Below are 19,541 nucleotides of genomic sequence, written 5' to 3'. Positions count from 1 at the left end.
TCATAGTTTCACAATGAAGGGTGCACTGAGCTGGGGGAAGACATCTGCTGCCAATTGTTAAAAGCTTCAACACCACCACGAGCACTGGCTGCACCAACCTGTGCAAACCTAAAGCACAAAGGAGACCAGCTATATCTACATATTTAAACAGAAATTATCAGTTTTAAAATATAATGCTGGCATCTAATTTATAGAATCATAGAATTCCAAGGTTGGAAAAGACCTCTGGTCCAACTATCCACCTACCACCAATATAAGCCCACAAAACCATGTCTTAATACATCTAAATGTTCCTCCAGGGGGAGTGACTCCACCACCTCACTGGGCAGCCTGTTCCAGCACTTGACTCTGTGAGAATAAATTGTTCCTAATATACAACCTGATGCAACCTGAGGCCATTACATCCCATCCTATGTTACCTGGGAGAAGAGACCAAGACACCCCTGGCCCCTCCTTTCAGGTGGTTGTGGAGAGTGATAAGGTTTCACCTGAGTGTCTTCTCTAGACTGAACAATCCCAGATTCACCAATATGCTTTGGAATTATCACCAAGATAAACAGAGAATGAGGGATTGGTGCAGGCTGAGAACTAATTATCAAAAGAATCATAGAATCCTTAGAGTTGAAAAAGACCTTTAAAGGCCAAGCCCCCTGCAATGATCAGGCACATGCACAGCCAGATCAGGTTGACCATAGCCTTATCCAACCTTGCCTTGAAAGTCTCCAGGGACAGGGCATCCATCACATCTCTGGGCAACCTGTTCCAATGCCTCCTCACCTTCACTGTAAATGACATTTTCCTTATATGCAACCTAAATCTACCCTCTTTAAGCTTGAAGCCATTTCCCCTTGTTCTATCACCACAGACTCTGCTAAAGAGTCTGTCCTCTTCTTTCCTGTAGCTCCTCTTTAGATACTCAAAGGCCACTCTCAGGTCTTCTCCAGGCTGAACAGCCTCAGCTCTCTCAGCCTGTCCTCATAGGAGAGGTGTTCCATTCCTGGGATCATTTCTGTGAAACGTCTTCTGGATGCACTCCAACAGGTCCATGTCTCTGCTGTCCTGAGGACACCACATCTGGACACAGTACTCCAGGTGAGGTCTTGCAGAGCAGAGGGTCAGGATCACCTCCCTCACCCTGCTAGCTGTGCTGCTTCTGATACAGCCCAGGATATGGTTGGCTTTCTGGGCTGCAAGGGCACATTGCTGGCTCACGGCCAGCTTCCCATCCTCCAGTACCCTCCAGATCGTTTTCAGTAGGGCTGAACTCAATCCTTTCATCCCCCAGCTTGTATTGGTAGTGAGGGTTGCCTCGACCTCATGAAGTTCACCTGGGCCCACTGCTCAAGCCTGTCTCGGTCCCTCTGAATGGCATCCCAGAAAAAAAACAAAACAAAACAAAACAAACAAACAAAAAAACCCCACAAAAGAAAACAACAAAAGAACCAGAAACTCTTCAGGTGAGATGAAAAATTCATGTGCAGAAATTTCAGTCACATGGATTTTCTGTGTAGATGCGACACGACTCTCACAGCTAGATGAAATAAATATCCAGTTTTGCAATGGTTATCAAAGTGATACAATCTAATCTCACATCTAATCTCTATCTTAATTTGGCTGATCTTGTATACAATACACCAACCTGAGAACATATTTGCAGGACAGAATTCCTTCAAAAGCAGCAACAGACTACATGACAGACTTTATGTACATATAAATATATATATATTTAAAAATATAAACTGCTAATGGATACTTCTACTACTCAATATAATTTCTTATCAGAAATCCTGGAGGACAAAAACATGTCCCTGCATTAATATGACTTTATAAAACCTACCATTACTGTTTTGTTTATTGAAAACATGTAAAATGAGTACCTCTAAAAGTGTCTTATATATCAAAGGACAGTGATAGAAATCATTTGTGAAGATCTCACTCACTGAAGATGCTCACCAACAGAGCATTTAGTTATATCATCAGGCTAAATGCTGTCAGAAAAAAATTCAGCTGAAATTCCATTTAAATTGAAAACACAATTTCTTTATGTGGTTCCAACTGAAAAGAGAAGTTATGCCTATTTAAATTACAAATTCTGGTTTCAGTAAGTCAGATGAAGAGCCCAAAGTCATTTAGAAAGATAACAGACAAATAAAGCACAGGCATCCAGTGCTTGAGGTCCCCACTCTTCACCTCTCTTCCCCCATTGTAATACACTCCCACTGCAACAACAGCTGGAGTATTTCCTTTTTATCCAAATTTAAAATATGTTCTTGTAACCAGCAAAGTGTGATTTAATATACTTCTATTCAGCATAATACTATTTTCTATTAATATGCTGAAGTGTCCTAACTTTACAATATTTCATTACAGATACAGCTTTAGATTTGCTCACATGAGCTAAATTAAACCATTCTTCAAGTTCAGGCACATTGTAAGATCCAAGAAAGAGCCAGCATGAGGAGGGGGAAGATGCTGACAAAAATTCTGTCTGAGCAAATCATCATTAATTATGCTATTGAAGGCTTGAAGATTTATCAGCAGAACTCTGTAGTGAGAAATGTCAGTTTTTAAAAAACAACAAGCCCTGTGGTATGTCTCTGACTTTCCTAATTTCTTGGAACACTTAAGATAAAAGACGCATCTGATCAAATTAATCTATTTTTCTTTTCAGTGATCTGACTTACATTAAAATAGACTTTCCAAACAAAAATGGAGATTTGTCTTTTGCCACAATGTCACCAGGAAAGAACACATGGAGGAAGGACAAGGAGAAAAATCAGGTGTAAATGAGATCACAAGTTTGGGAACAGAGCACGGCAGAGTTGTGTGTAAAGACAATTTCACACTGCCCCATAATCATGGTCCTGCATTGATGGCACACTCCTTGGGGAAGAAGGAATTAAGTCAAGTCAAGAGAACTTCAGCAAAAGCACTTCAAGGCAGATAAGCTTCCTAGACTGACATTTGGTAAAAAGCATTTTAAGATGAGTTTTGCTAATGGAAGAGGGCAGTTGGCTCTCCTCCAACAAAGGGAGAGCCACAGAAAGCCCCAAGGGAGGAACTGCAAGTGGGAGATGCCAATATTTTTGCTGCGATGGCGAAACAACGGCAGGGAGATAACCTTGCAAGCAGCAACAGAGCAAGCGGAAGGAAGGCCTGTGCTGGGGAGAGGGGCTGGTAAAGTGAAAGGGCAACAGCTCCTGGTCCAAACCTTCCAGTGCTCTGCCTATAGAACAGGCTGCTGCCATCTCTGCTGCCATCTCTGCTGCCAGGGCCCAGAGCAGGGCCTGGGGCAGCACGCACAGACACACACAGCCCCACAGTGGCCTCTGTCCCCATCGTGTGCCTGAGATTCTGGGGACGCTTGTGCTCCAGTGACAACCTGACCAGTGCAGTCCACCCATCCTAGTCCTTGCTCTGAAAATGGTGACTTCTTACAACAGAAAAACGAAATAGGGAAACAACAACAGCACACTGCAGCTCTACCCATCCAGAAACTCGAAGCATACACTGGGATCCCTGTACATACTTGGGGCTCGGATCCACACACCACCAAACTCCCCGGTGTTTCAGGAAGGACTAATTAAAGCGCTTCCTAGCGCACCGCTGACGAGCAGCAGGCACACAGTCCGCTCACCTGTCAGAAGGGCCCCTCCCGTGCCCGCATTCCTGCAAGGCCCCGGGTTACGCCCCGCCCCGCCCCTTCCCAGAATCGCGCCCACAGGCGGCGCCCGCAGGAATCGAAACTGGAGCCCCTGGGCGCGTACCCGCGAACCGCGCGACCCCCCGCGCCACCGAGCTCCGCACTCGCCCCGCCCCCGATGCCTCGGCAAATCGGGAGAGAGCGCGCACCGGCCGCGCGGTGACGTCACGTGCCCGGCCCCTCCCCTCCGCCCTCCGCCCGGACTCCGATGAAAGAGAACGTGCGGCTCGGGGCTCTCCCCCGCACTCGCGGTGTCACACCGTCCCCCTCCTCCCCCCGGCACCGCCTGACCAATCAGAGGCCGCCCCGGCCCTGGCCCCGCCCACGCGCGCGCTGACCTCACGGCACAGCCTCTGGCGGCTCGGCGGCGCGGCCAATCGGCGCTCGGAAGCCGAGCGAGGTCCCACCCGCCCGGCCATCATCCGCCCGGCTCCGCCTCCCGCCCGGCTCCGCCTCCCGCCATCCCCCCTTTCTCCTCTCTGCCCCCTCCCAGCACCGAGCGCCTGGCGGCGGCGGGCAGCGCAGCCTAGTCCTGTCCGTGCCGGCGGCGGCGCCTGCTTGGGGCTCGGCGGCATGGAGTGCGCGGCGGTGGGCGCCGAGTTCAACATCCTCCTCGCCACCGACTCCTACAAGGTGGGCACGGCGGGAGGGACGGAGCCGGAGGAGGGGGTCACCTCTGCGGGCACCGTTCCGGACCCGCGAGCCTGCAGGCGGCTGAGGCTCGGAGCCGAGCCGCCGCCGGCTGCCGTTCTCCGCCGGCCCGGTCGAGGCCGGAAGGGCCCCGCGGCGGGAGGGAGGGAGAGAGCGCGCCCGGCCTCGGGGCGGTGCGGGAGGACCGTCGGTGGGGCTCCGCGGGGCCCCGCGGCCCCGGTGCCTGCGGGGCGAGAGAGAAAGTGAAAGCGGCGCGGCCCGGCGGCGGCGGCCATGGCGGCACCGGGCGGCCCCCGGCCGCGGTGGGGACGGCGGCGGCGCACGTGCGGCCCTGGGGCGGCGCTGTCCCTCCCGCGCCGTAGCGGGGCGGCATCGGCCCCGAGGAGCCGCCGGCCGGAGACGCGCGTGCGGGGCGGCCGCTCGCTGCGGCAGTGGCTCCTTGCGTCGAGTCTCCGTTCGGAGGCGGCACTTTGAGCGATGGCGCTGCCCGGCGGGGAGATCTCGCTGCGCGACCTCCCCGCTGCCGTTCCGCGGGGTGTGACCCAGAAGCCCTTTAGGCGCATCGGAACGTGAGCGCGCTCGGGCGCGAGCCCCGTGACTGCTTACCGCGAGCGCGGGGTTTCGGGCGCAGCCATGGCGGGCAGCCCCCGGTCCCCGCAGTGACTCCGGGAGTGACAAATGAACTTTTTCCTCTTTAGGAGCCGAATTGCGCTGTCAGGGAGGCGGTCGGTGTGCTGAACGCCGCCGCGGTCGCACCACCGATTGCGGTTAAAGCGTTTGTTAACACTGTCGTCCCTTAAAGCTCTGACCGCTGGTATGGGGTTGGGCGTGTGCTGATAACCCAACGGAGCTGGAAACAGGAGATGTTATATCACGGCCAGCTCCTGTCACTGGCAAACTCCTGGAGGAGTCTCTGTTTGCTGGCTCGTATTGCTATCTCTACCAGCTCGTCTCTGAGGATATGATGCTACTATTACTGTTTGATGTTATACAAAGGAACTCTTTTTGTAAAGGAGTTGGTAGTGCATACCACCGCAGTCTGTGAACAGGTGAGCTGGAACATAAGAGACACCAATAGAACATTAGAGCGGCTCTCTCAACAAGGCTCTGGAAACCACTTTCATTAAGGGCTCAATCTGGCGACACTCCTTAAGAACTACATTTTGGTCTTCTGTGTTAAGGGGGCTGGAGTGCCTTCTCCTGTGAAGACAGGCTGAGGGAGCAGGACTTCTTCAGAATGGAGAAGAGAAGGCTCTGGCAAAACCTGATAGTCTTTCAGTACTTGAAGGGAGCTTATGAACAGGAGAGGGACAGCCGAATAGTGACAGGACAAGGGGGAATGGCTTTACACTAAGAGTAGGGAGATTTGGGATAGATGTTAGTGTGAAGCTCATTACTCAGAGGGCAGTGAGGCCCTGGCACAGCTGCCCATAGAGCTGTGGGTGCCCCAGCCCATGGCAGGGGTTGGAGCTGGTGGGGTTTAAAATCCAAGCCATTCTATGTTTAAATTTAATGCAAACATGGAAGATCCACTTTTTTTCCATGCTTGAGTCTAATCATGTTAAGTACTGTAGGCTAGCATTTAGGCAGTGTCCATTTTCCATCTCATTTGCACACAACTTCTCTTAAATTCACCAGATCTGTTCTGGGATCAGTAGAAGTGAGGGGCACTGGAATGGCAGACCACACTGTTTTTTCTGCTTGCTGCTCTGTAGGAAGGCTGATGTAGTGACATTCTGCTAGTGGTAAAAACCTTACAGGAGTAAGTAAAGACTGAGTTCTTTCTAGTTCAGGCTGAATTGGGGTTAAGTTCTCTGTGACAGTTTGGAGTGTTTTACTTTATATCGAAAGTAGTTGGAGTTACCTGCTTGGTTCTGTTAGGACTTTTCAAATTGCCTCCCCATGCTTTGTTCCAATCCTTAAGAACTCTTAGATCTTTGAGCAACACCTAAGTAGTTGCTTTTATCCTGTTAGGTAACAGGGGCACACATCGCTTATCTGCTCCCTGTGTGATACTGTCATTTCCTAATCAATGAAGCTCACTTACTGAAAGCACTTTCAGTATGACTGCACTAAAAGATCTGGTAGTCCACAACATCAAGCTTTTTGCAAGAGTTACCAAACACTCTGATGCACTATTAGAACAAATTGATCTCATGTTTTTTTTTTTTTTTTTTTTTCTTTATTCCTCCCTCAATATTTCTTCTATATCCACTGTTATAGCATTGGTTTGTATGCAATATGTGACAATCAAGCTATAATGGAAAACATCCACTTGTGTTCAGAAGTTTACTTCACAATTCCATTGCAGTAGGCACAGATCCATACAAACTAATGGTGGTGACAGAAGTCACATGCAGATAAACAGCTCTGCTGGGGAAAAATGTGCAGAGTGTCTCAAACAGTGCGGCCCCATCCGAGACAGCTGTCTGAGAGTAACAAGTTCTGGTGTCTGAGCTGTGATCTGGCACTGCTTGTTTGTTTGTGTTTGGGTGCTATTGGCTCCAGTGTCCCAGTTCTGCGCTGAGGTAGGAAATCTGTGCTGGAAAGAAAACTGATTACTGGTTTAAGAGCCTACTAGGAGTTAGAAACAAGTGGTGTATGGCAAAGTGGTTTGGTAGAGCTTTCTTTTAAGAGCTGATCCAATTCCTCTTCCCCCTCAACAGTTTTCCTGTTTGTGTGCCTATCGTAGAACATTTCCTCTTAAGTCACAGAAGCTTATCAAACTCCCACTTTCAATACCATGCTTATTTTTCTAGTATGCTCCTTTTTTTCTGGGCAGGAATAATTCCCAGAGGGTGATTTCAGAGATATGCTATGCTCCATACCCAGTGCTGAGCTTCCTTTTTTGAGCTGAGGCTTGCAGATCTGTACCAGTGCTTCATGATTTTGGTGCAGGGCTTCAAATTGCCCAGTGTCTCTCTACCCCCCAATAACAATACAAACGTTTTTACATCAGTTAGATGGGAAAAAATAAAAATAAAAAAAATAAAAAAAATAAAAAAAAAAATCTGAGTACTTTGTTGCAGATTCTTAAGCTTCCCCAAGTTCTCCAGCAGTGATTTCCCTATTATGTGCCTCTGCTGCCAGGCCTGTGGTGGTCACAGAGTGGTGTGTTTGTATCTCACTGGTGAGTGAAAGCAGTTGTTAATTCTTTGGATCATAAGACTTGCAAGAAATTAATTTGTGCAGTGGTGCCTGGGGAATTGCTCTGTGACAGTGTCCAGTAGAGGCACTATGCTTATAGTGGTGAAATTTCTCGCTGGTAACACAATACTTGCTGGAAGAGTACTTGAAGTCCAAATTCTGGCTGCTAGTTGGAAAGCTGCAGCTGAGGGAATGGATGCAGGGTAGACTCCTTGAAGTTCACTGTTCTTCAACTGAATGTACTGGCTGCTGTCCTAATGATCTGTTGATACTAAGAAGTCTCCATAATCTGATTTTTTGGGGTTCTTTTTTTGGTTGTTTTCAATTCATCAGGGGTCAGTTTATCCCGCTCTTGCCCTTCCTCCCATCAGGGCCATGTGTTGTCCTGCCCTTCTTGTGCCCCTTGTGACTCCCTGCGCTTCCCAGTGAAGCCTTCCACCTTCTTCATCTCTGATGCTGCTGACACACTGTCCCTGTTTTCTCTTTGCTTCCCAGCTCTCTGTTTGTCCCGTGTTGGTTTGAGCACAGGCTGCAAACCTTCCAGACAATACATCACCTGAGAGCCAGGGGAGGGCTGGCCTGGCAGGGTGTTTTGGTGGGTAGGTGTCAGGCATGGACCCACAGCTGGCCAGGCCGCAGTGTGAGCTGTGAGTGGAGAAGGGCTGTCAGGAGGACTGAACCTCGTTTGCTATACCAGTAATAGCTTATGTTGTTACCAGCAATGGACCCTATTACTGCTGGTTGGAGTGTTTTGTAATTAAGCTGATAGCTATAATAAGCTGCCATGCAATTACCCCATAGGAGGAACTGACTTGATATCTAGACTGCAAATGAGATCTGTGTTAGAATTCAGTTCTTTCTGGATGCTTCAAGGAAGCTTAAACATATTTTCTTCTTTCTTTTATTTTTCCTTTTAAAACAAAACAAAACAAAAAAACGGTGTGCATCTTCCATGTTGAATTTTAATGACTTCTTTTACTCCACGTGGATGCAGAAGAGCACTTCTGAAGTGTTTCATGTGAATGTGTTTATTCTCAGGCTCTGACAGCAGCTACGTTCTTTATTTATAAGGCTGTGGGTATGCAAGGAAGTGTCATGAGTATTCTTTATTGGTTTTGATTAGTACTTAATGATGGCAAACTATTCTTAGCAGCACATATATATCTGTTTATTTTAATTAAAATCTTTTGGTGGGGATGTGGACGCGTTCTGTTACCTCCTGTAATTCTGGCAATGGAAGGGTCAGAAGCTTCAGGCCTGACATTCCATGTACAAAGCAGTCTTTTCTGTGTCACGGTCTGTTTTCTTCCACCTTTTAACTCGGTCACATAGTCATGTTCCAACCCTCAAATCATCATTGCTCTATGGGAATGCTGCCACTGTGTGGGATTTGGACAATTTTTAAATTAATTAAATTAACTTTCATTGTTGAAAAGCTAAATGCTTTTTCATTTTTAATTAAGGAACGTGAAGCTTGTAGCAGTACATGAAATTCTACTGCTACTCAAAAAATGTGTAAACAGTAAGCATAAGGCATTTCTGTCATCTTTGTTGTGGTAATCTTGCTTGTAAAACATGGAAATTTTTGGTGACAAATCTGCTGCAGAGTGCTACTTTTAAAACATCATATTTTTTGAGCATTTCAGAATACCTTTGGTTACAGTGCTTACACTTGACCTTGTTTTGTAGGTGAATATGAACATCGTCCTTAAGAGCACCTCTTGCTGTTGTGTGCAGATTACATATAAATGTGCCTCTGTGCACATACTCTCATTATTTATTGTAGTACTGACCGATGCCTTAGGTTTTCTTGCTCACTCTCTTATTTTTAGCCTGTAAGAGATAATGGTACGCTAAAATACAGAGGCATTAGATGTGGTACAGTCACCCTTCAGTTTCGGTCATAGCCTGTGTTTGTCCTAAATACTGCTTCATTTCCTCTGCTGTTTGTTAACTGTGCCGTCCATGTAAGTTATTGGCAACCTTTGCTTTGAACCACTCTATCAGTTAAACCCAATATTGTTAGGTGAAATGGTCCTTCAGATCATGACCTCTGTCTTTTCCTGCGAGTTTTCAAATGGTAGGTAGTGCCACAACAAGAGAGAGTCTTAGAGGAGCTTCATACAAGTCTCTCCAGGATAAATGCTTGAGGGACTGCTGCGGGGAAGTTATCTAACTCAGCATACTGTACGTGGGGGTGAGGATCCCCCAGATAAATATTTTCCAGTACCAGTTAATTCAACACCTGTTCTGATACCACATCCCACAGTGTGGCTCTCCTTTTTGTTTGTCGCTTATAAAGGAGCATGGGTCAATTTTCACCTACGCTGTCATGGATCTAGCCCATTTTGGCGTGTGAATGAGGCTGGCAGGATATTGACTAGCCTGTAATTCATGCCCTCTGTGATATGCCCTAGATCCTGAAGTGCCCCAGTTGAGTGGTCCACAAGGACCGTGCTCCTTTGAGCTTGGCTACAGTATCTATCTTTCAAGAACTGGACTCTTTTATACCCATTTTGCAGTGAAGAGTTTTCGAACTAACTACGAAAATGTCAAGTACCTTCTTAGTTGTGCTGGTATTCTCTCTTGTAGAGGTAAAATTCAGACCAGCCCCTGCAGGCTAGATATGCAGGGTATTGTTTGCTTTGCTACAGACAGAGTTTAGAAGCATCTTTCTGATGGTTCATGATAGCACCCAGCTGAGCAGCAGGAATGTGAGCACACCAGATTTCTCTGCTGAGGTTAGAGCTGGGTTTCTCATATTCTCAAATGGCTGGCATGTATGGCCTTAAGTAACATTTTTAAAGAATTTCTTTGCAGACTCTTTTACAGTAAAGTTTGTAAACAGACTCTTATTCCAGAGGGTTTGTTACCTATTTAAAACAAACAACAAAAAAAAACCCCACCTTTGTCTCCTTCTCGTTGTTTTGTCACGAGTACTCTTAATTCATTTCTCTTAAAATTTAACTTCTTACAGTTGGTGTATTTTCTTGGATGGCTGCTCTAAACCTGTTTTGTGCTTCATATTATTTTTCTACTACATCTAGTTGAATAGAAGTATTCTTTATCCAGCATACACCTTTGTTTGGATTAAATGTAATAAGGAGCTGTCACAACTGGAGAATAAAAGTGCTCTATTTCAGATGTAATTTATAACCTTGTTGTAGATGGTTGTTCCAGGGCTGTTTGTTGAAATTCGTGGAAACAAAACCTAAGCCACAGTCTTTGAACTAAGTATCAAAAGACCTTTGAACATGTTTTGGAGTTCTGTTTTCTTGTAAGGGTCTCTTAATCTCGGTAGGAACTTCTGCTTGGTCTTTGTTTCTGTAGAAACGGGGTTTTCCTATAGAGCTTAGAGTCACTGCTGCTTATCAAGAGCCTGTCTGTACAGGTCCAGCTTCTGTCACCCACTACATGAAAGCACAGCTTTATCAATGCTGTCTCAATCTGTAAGTCGCATGAAATACATTTCAACTGCCATCTATTGTCATCAGTTGTTCTTTCTACACTGTGTAGCATACAGGGAGGTGCAGAATATCATCTGACAACAAGGAAAGCTCAGGCAGTTTTGAAAGCATAGGTTTTATTTTCCAAGTGCCTTGTAGCCTCTTTTGTATCATCGATTGTGTTGTGTTGGGTTTCTTGTTTTTTTGCTGTTTTGTTTTCTCAGAGGTGTTTTCTATCTCTTCTGTGAGATGTTCCTGTTTCCTAGGGCTTGATCCTTTTTTGGATTTTTTTTTTAATACTTATTTTTTAGCACCAGACATTTCATAGAATCTCAGCATGGACTGGGTTGGAAGGGACCTCAAAGCCCATTCAGTTCCTCCCTGTTGAAAGCAGGGTTATCGCCCACCAAATGAAACTGCTGTTTGACTTCCCTGCACCATCATTGTGGTGAATGTGTGTTATTCCCCATGCCCTAGATATCCAAGAATCCCCAGTAATGAACAGAGCCATCATCCCGCACTGTAGACAGATGTGCCATTTAGGTTCAGCGCCCTGCCTGGTAGCTTGCAAGCACAGCAGAGGCTATGAGTCCTTGAGGTGTGGGATGATGATGTGGCTTAGCATGGTGGATCTGGAGCCTTCCTGTTACGGTTAAACACATCAAGAGTGAGGGAAAATGGGTCTGGTGGTTTCTTCTCACCTACATATACTGTGTGGTTGGAAGGGGTGGTGCTGTAAGATTGAGGTTGTGTCTGAGTACCACAGAGTCCATGGGAGCCTTGTGGGCACCCAGTGGGTGCTCTGGTTTTATAGAGGAAACCCGTGGCTTCGTGGGATATTAAAGGCAGCCCAAATTATTCAAAATCACAAAGACTGGTTAGGTGTGAAGTAACTTAATTGTGAGGGAGGCAGTTTGGTTTTTTTTTTACTGTTTAAATGGATTCTAATATGTGAGGAATAGAACTACATCTTACATTTATAACTTGTAAAACAAATTATCTCTGTCAAGTACTTGGTGAAGTTTAATTTATAAATGTATCAATTTCATTCAAACTTAATTTTAACTTAAACTTAAATTTGCATCCTTAGAAATAATATTTTTGTGGACAGTAACAGCTATATGTTTTCAGTTTGAGGTCTAATCTAAAGTTACAAAAAATAGCAGAACCTGCATATTTGATGGATATGCATTTGGGTGTTTTTTTTTTTTTTTTTTTTTTGTTTTTTTTATTATTATTTTTCTTGGTTTGTTTTCTCTCTGTTTTGTTTTTTTTTTCTTTGGCTGAAACTGTTGCAAGGTAGTCTGGAGGAGCAGTCTCCCCAGGTGTGCTGCATAAAGGATACTTCTAGCTGTTGGCTTTCCAGTTGGCTTTCAGCCCTCAGGTTCTGCTCACGTACTGCCTGAGCACCCTGTTCTGCAGTTATGCTTCAAACCAGAGCTAGAATGGGAAGACTCTATGAAAAAGTGTTTAAATGCATCAGGAGAAGGTGGCACCAACTCAGTGTGTGCACTGTGCTCCATAAGTTAACCTGGGACCTGTAACTCATTTGATAGACAAAAATGTCTGGCTGGAGGAGATGTCTTTAAATGACTGAAGCCAGAGGTTGTTTCAAAGACAGTAGCGGGAGATCATGCAAGCTTTCATTATAAGGCAAATGTTAACTGCAAATACCTGCCTGTCTTAGTAACTTGGGTAATTAAACTTTATTAGAGACTTAAGTATACATTCTCACATGGATGTAGTGCCTTGCTTGAATTGTTGTGGATAAAACAACGGCATTACATTGTTTTGTTCCAGAGCACATTCCAGGAATTCAGGTGCTCTTTTGGGAATTGTTCTTGGAGTGTCTGCCATATATGTCTTCATTTGTCAGCTCTGTGCTGAGTGCTCACTCTGAAATCACAAAGCTGTAGCATCCCAGCAGGGTGAAGAATGAAAACAAAGTCAGACAGTGTTCTGAAGCAATATGATAAAATGAAGTTCCAGCTTAAAGTCCGGTCCCTTGCATGGTCACAGAAAAGACCAAAACTTCTCATACAGTCACAGTAACTTGTGTGGTAACAGCGTGAAGCAAGGAGTTCTGCTCTCTGTTGAAGTAAATGATCCTTCTGATTTGTTATGTTTTCCTCTGAGACCATTTAATAATTTTTTTTGTAAGGGAGCTGTGTGTACATTCACACTCCCATTAGTCAGAAGAACGTGATATTTTCTTCAGAATGCTCCATAGGAGGCTTTGTGGTGGTGGGCTTTGTGTTTGTGTGTTTATGTGTGAACAGAACTGTATCAGCTGGCATTGTTACTTTTTTGGAAGTTCTGCCTAGAGCTGGGGACACGTATGTCACAGTTCATGGAGTGAGATGTTTCTGATAGCTAGAACTGAGTCTAAGAACTAGTTGGTAGTTCTCCCTTTGGAGTGGCTGTGGAATTGGAGCAGAATAGGTTGTGCTCCGTTGATGTCTGCTCAGCAGTGCTTTGTTTGAAATGAAGGCAGATAGCTTGCCATTACAAGCTTGGATTTTATTTGATTGGCCTTGGAAACTTCATACAAGTGAAGATAATGGAAAGATCTATAAATTGACCTTTTCGTTTATTTGACTGTTCCTTGCAGCATTGGAAACCCAAACACAACTGCTGCAATAGAAGAACCAGAAAATGCAATTGCACAGTCTAGTTGATTATTCAAGCTGAGTGAACTACTAAATAGAAGTGACATTTGAGAGGAAAAGAACCCACTGTTTTTAAAGTTCTTAATGTACAGCTTTAGCAATACAGGTAATGGGAACTCAGATGCTTTGTTTTGAATGTGTCAAAGGTGCAGTTTAGAAAGACAAGAGAAATGTTCAGCTACTCCTTTCCTGGATTCTTGTGGTATTGGAAATGACACTTTTAAAGATTATTTGAGGCAAGTAGCAGCAGCAATTAAGTTACACTTAATCTTGTGGTTAAATAAGGGCCTTTGAGAAAAATTTGGATGTGCCTTTAGCACCTTTTCAGATTTTGTTGCGTGGTGGTGCTTGACTGCTGAAGGATGAGAGGTTGTGAGCAGGTACAAACTTCAGGCAACTCTTCTAACAGCATTCCCAACAGTAACAGGCTTGTGAGCTGTCATTAACGCAATGTGGGTTTGGGAAATCCTCTCTGGACATGGTGAACAAGACACTGGGGTAAATGCCACTGTCAGTGCCTTCTTGAGCCTGAATGGCTTTCACTTGAACTACATGACTACAGCCTTAACCCTTCAATTAAATGCAAGCAGATACCTCTGGGTTGGAAGTGGCAGACAACTTTGTGGCCAAGCCGGGTAGCTGCAGGAAGCAAAGTGTGGTGGAGAGAAAACTGGTTGGGCAGGTGAGTGCTCAGTGCTGCTCCTAAAACCCAAGCAATGAAAACTTCCCCAGTTAATCAAAGCGAAGTTGTGGGGGCAGTGGAAGAGTTGACCATGAAGGGTACTGGGGGAACAAAAGTCTTGTTGCAGAAACAAAGAAAGTAAGATAAGGGATACAGACTTCTGAACTGAAAATCTAAGAAAAATACAGGAGGGGACATCCCCTAAGGGCTTACTGTGTAGGGTGTTAATGGAGGAATAGGTCAGAAGAATTGGAGTGACTGTAAGCTCTAACGAAGGTAGAGCTCTGCCCAATGACTTTTGATTTCTCTTGTGCGTTATAGTGTTGTTTCAAGCACTTACTGACGTCTTTCTTAATGCAGGTTACACACTACAAGCAATATCCACCTAATACAAGCAAAGTATATTCCTACTTTGAATGTCGTGAGAAGAAGACTGAAAATTCCAAGTTACGGAAAGTGAAGTATGAAGAAACTGTTTTTTACGGTTTGCAGTACATTCTGAATAAATACTTGAAAGGTAACTATCTCAAATTCCAATAAAAATATACCTGTAAATATAAATACCTTAATTTTTCCCAAGCCTTACTGCAATCTTATGGTTTAAACAATTGCAGATTATCTTGGTTGGTACATATTTATGTGATTCTGAAATTGAGGTGACCACCCCAATAAAGTGATACTGACTTCTAACTTCAGGAACCATCCTACTACTTTTCTTTATGACAGTGAATTATTAGAAATGAAGAGGTGTTCCTTCCCCACCTTGAAATTGAATGGAAACGAAACAAGCTTCACAAAATCACAAGAAGATCCATTTCACATTTTTGAATGCACGTTTTAATCTGTATTTGCTATGTAAGGTAGTAACTTTAATTTCCCTTATGTTTCCCTTGTTGCTCAGGTTATTTAATACAGCAGCTGCGTGTGAACTTGTTTTCAATGCTGGCTGATCTTAAGAGTAACATTTGAAAATTCTGTGGTGGTATTTTAAGATTTTTCTTTTTTTCTTTTTTCTTTTTTTTTTTTTTTGCATTGTGCAAATATCACCTTTTCTGACCATGCAAATTGCACTTGCCAAGCTTTAGAACGAAAACTGTAGCCATGCAGTTTGCATGCTTTTGCATTATCCAGAATCCATAAATATCTCTGCCACGTGTTGGAATTAAACTAAAATCAAAGCACTTAATAATCTTACTTCTTTTCTCTAGCAATCTTGGGATTGTTCTCTAACATTGCAAATAGACAGTTAGTCCTAAAGCAGTAGCAGTGCTTACTCAAGTAATCAGTTAGTTTGTCTGCTTCTATCACAGAAGTAATTAATCAGAGACTGATTTTTTTTTTTTCTTTAAGGTGTCTCCACAGGGATTCTCCTGGAGCAGTATAGCTGGAGACTTGTGCTAGGCAGGCTGTGTCTTGTTGAGCGTGTTGAGTTTCATAATTGCTATACTATTCCAGTGATAAACAAAACTCATGATGACTTATTAGCTATCATAAAAGACAAAAGATCTGAAATTGTCCTTGAGCCTCCTGCAGACCAGAAGTCTATTTTGTGCTTCACGAGCTTCATAATCTACATGATAAATTAAATTTGGTTTAAACAAGCTACTATACTGCATGTGATGTGTTCTCCGTGTTTTGTTTTTTTTGTTTTTTTTCCAAGCAAAGTAAGTCTTCTGTATCTAAACCTCTTGTTACTTATTTTCTAAGCTTTCATTTGTTTCTGAAACCACAGGTAAAGTGGTGACCAAAGAAAAAATCAAGGAAGCCAAAGAAGTGTATAGGGAGCACTTTCAAGATGATGTCTTCAATGAGAAGGGATGGAACTATATTCTGGAGGTAAAACTTAATGAAAATAATACAAGATAAGAAAGGATTTCTGAGTCAACAATAAAATAGATACGGCAGTCTCTTTAGACCAAGATATTTTAGCCATAATAGCGAAGAGTGGGTAAGTGTAGCTTTTTATGTACAGTGTACAGGGATTGGTAACTGTCAAAGAATGATCATATAATTGTAAGAGAAAAGCAATGTCCATCCTTTTGGATGATAGACATGGCTTAGCAGGAGATAAGGACTTACGGCTGCTATCAGCCAGGTTAGAGTAAACAGGGGCTTGTTGATGAGTTCTCCGTTCATAATTTGGTGCCTAGTGGTTGGTTGCATCATCTGTACTGCTGTCTGTAACTAATCAATCATAGCTGTTGTAGTTCTAATGCAGGAAGCATTACAACTTGTTTTGCATGTGTAAATAGTTCCAGAAAATGTGTAAATGTGTTTTGTTCAATTGTTTCCCAAGTTTTTTCAGAGATGCTTCAGTTCAAATCTATTATGAAATACAAGACTTGAGACATAAATCCCTCCAAGTCTTTCCACATTTTATACTCTTTCTTTTTTGTTTGTATATATGTCCATCTTCAAGTAATTGCAAACATCTCTGTCCATATTCAGAGTAATAGCATTCTTCAGAGCTATTCTAATCACTGTGGATGAGTTAAGTACTATGAATTCTAATGAATGGCATTTGACCCTTGGAAACAATTTTTAGCTCCTTAGGTTTATTATCCTATCGATACCCTGACTGAATGCATTGTATGGTGGCATCTGTTGGTAATCTGGAGATATATATATATATCTGGATGTCATCTAGCAGCAAGGCTGAGCCACAAGGTGTGCAGGAGAACCACTGTTCACGAAGAGATACTTAATGCAGATTGATTCATAGAAGCCTTATCCACTTTTGAAATAACTACAGATGTGAATTCGAACTGTATTCTTATTTAAGCTACATTATACTTGTGGACTGCTCTCTCATGTATTTAAAGTAATCCTGATCCTGCTTTCGCTAAACTGAATTGAACTTGTTATGCGGCGTGTCTGTCCACACTGAGTTTTAACACTTAACTAATCCCATTTCAGTGCTTTTGGCTTAGTTAAAGCAGCCATTCCACATGCCCCCTGTGAACATTGTTTATCATTGCTCAGGTTTTCTTGCCAAAACAGTTCATAGAAAAACAAATATGATTTCCCCTTTTTTAATCTTAGATGTGAATGTCTGTCGACCTGGAAGAGTATGTTCCCTTTGTGTGCTTTATGCCCTTATGTGCACACTGAGATCCTTCTGCTTTTTATACCTCTATAAACCTACCACTGCTTGCTTTCTGGCTCTGTTATCTAATTTCTTATGCTAAGTAAAGTGTAGAGGAAAAATATTATGCATTTTGTCTAAAATACGTACCAGATGTACTCAGTGTTTGCTGGGAAGACACATTATTACAAAGGAGAAGCTTACTACCTAAAACATCCAAAAATGATGATACTATACTGTTGTGATATGACCTTATTGCTTCTCATGGATAAAATGAACACTTAAGGGACTTTCAAATCTCCTGGGCCTTTTTTTCCTTTTAATTATACTTCCATCTTCATAGAATCATTATTGAATATTTTTGAGCCTTTTGGAAGGTCTTTTATTTATTAAACTAGCACAATCATCTCCAAGTCTGAAGAACCCCAACCTGTGTGGCACATGAATGCAATTAGCTACAGCGTAGTGCATTTCAGAAGAAACCTTAACTGCAATGTGTAGGGGATTTTTGTAAATGTGTTTTGGGCACTGGAGATATGTATTGATAGCAGTTAAGAATCTCTGTAATTTCTCTGAAGTTATGCAATTTTTGTTGCCTTTAAAGAAGTAATATCTCATATGAAGCTTTTTGTCAAAAAGTATTGATGTTCCAAATGTTTTAAGTGTTGTTGGTTTATCTGGCAATGTTGTTTCAGAAAGTTATAATTACTGTTCTGGAGCTACTGAGCACGACTTCTTGTGAAAGGGATATTCCATAGAATATTCAGTCTTTCAGGGATGAAAGACTGAATTTGACAGAAGAATGATACTTCAAAACTGGATTTTGTGTTTAGTGAATATTTGAGGTGATAAAATGTTCTTTCAAATAGGTTCTAGTAGATTCTAATCTGCACTGAGCAAAACTACTACAGCTTTTTGAAGGCTTAGATAGCAGCTAAACTTTTTTTCTTCAGATCAAAAACACTGAAGAAAAATGAATACCTAGTATTTCTTATTTCTATGAGTCTATGTATTTTTAGGTAATATTTAAACCCTTTTGTCTCAATTTGCACAAGGAATGCAACTGAAAACCTTCGTTTCATTTGATGAAGAGGCTTAGTCAGAAAACTCACAGACTGATTATTATCTGCAATCAAGTAAGAGAAGTAATATGTATCCTTCCTGTTGCCTAATGACATTGTTCTTTCCCACATAGAAATATGATGGCCATCTTCCTATAGAAATAAAAGCTGTTCCCGAGGGCTCTGTCATTCCCAGAGGAAATGTTCTCTTCACAGTAGAAAACACAGATCCGGAATGCTACTGGCTCACAAATTGGATTGAGGTCAGTCTTGGAAAGCAGCATATTTTTTTCTAAATAAAAATTAATGCACTTAAATTAAGGGTTGAATCCCATATTGTCTTAAGGGAAGTCTGTGACAGCTTTCATTTTCTGCTTCAAACAAGCCTTGATTCTTTCTTTAGTACTCATACGTAGACCTTTCCTCCCTACCTGGCAAGCGATTGTAATAATTTTATAGCAGTAGTTCCTTTGTAAGGGAAAGAGGAGGAAGGGAATCGTGTATGTCCATAGCTTGGGAGCAGTAACTCTTGAGATCGCTGGTATTACCCTGCCTTATAAAGGTATTATGAAGACTAATTACTTTAACCTAAAGTAAACTGTTGGAGGCTTTCTGAATGGGTGATGAAAATAAATAGCCCTTTTGTATCTGAGCAAATGTTTACTTAGGATTCAAAAATTCTCACTCACTGCGTGCCTAATAATGGTTTGGGTTTTTGCTTCAGACTATTCTTGTTCAGTCGTGGTATCCAATCACAGTGGCTACAAATTCTAGAGAGCAGAAAAAGATTTTGGCCAAATATTTGCTGGAGACTTCTGGCAGCTTGGAGGGACTGGAGTATAAACTGCATGACTTTGGCTACAGGGGAGTTTCTTCACAAGAGGTAATACAGCTTTTCTAATAATCTGGGAAGTTTGATCTCAATCATGGTGGACAGCAGTGTGTATTTGTTAACAGTGGTAACTGTGTGCAAGGGTGAAATTGTGAGTTCATAGAGTGCTGTGTTTGGACTTATGTGGAGGGAGTGGATCTGGATGCGTGGAGTGTGCCTGAACTCTAAGAATTAGACTGGGAGAGCTTCCTTCACCTTGGAAATT

At 43.1% G+C, this 19,541-nt stretch overlaps 1 protein-coding gene across 4 annotated transcripts in view; it reads left to right on the top strand.

Annotated features, from left to right (window-relative positions):
* The first annotated feature begins 4,161 nt into the window (after positions 1-4,161).
* Positions 4,162-19,541, top strand: part of NAMPT (nicotinamide phosphoribosyltransferase) — a 29,651-nt gene continuing 14,271 nt past the window's right edge. For 2 of the 4 annotated variants that reach the window (XM_048936783.1, XM_048936778.1), the window contains exons 1-5: positions 4,162-4,336; positions 14,659-14,815; positions 16,031-16,134; positions 18,579-18,707; positions 19,169-19,327. In XM_048936783.1, coding sequence (XP_048792740.1) covers positions 4,277-4,336; positions 14,659-14,815; positions 16,031-16,134; positions 18,579-18,707; positions 19,169-19,327 — 609 coding nt within the window. In that variant the 5' untranslated portion in view covers positions 4,162-4,276. Of the gene's footprint in view, positions 4,337-12,275; positions 13,723-14,206; positions 14,299-14,658; positions 14,816-16,030; positions 16,135-18,578; positions 18,708-19,168; positions 19,328-19,541 lie in introns of those variants that run through there. The other 2 variants (XM_048936759.1, XM_048936770.1) reach the window with 2 other exon arrangements.

This window comes from Lagopus muta, chromosome 1 (genome assembly GCF_023343835.1).
Source record: "Lagopus muta isolate bLagMut1 chromosome 1, bLagMut1 primary, whole genome shotgun sequence".
Taxonomy (NCBI): Eukaryota; Metazoa; Chordata; class Aves; order Galliformes; family Phasianidae; genus Lagopus; species Lagopus muta.
The sequence above is the reverse complement of the archived record's forward strand: the minus strand, read 5'-3'. Positions and strand labels throughout refer to the sequence as shown.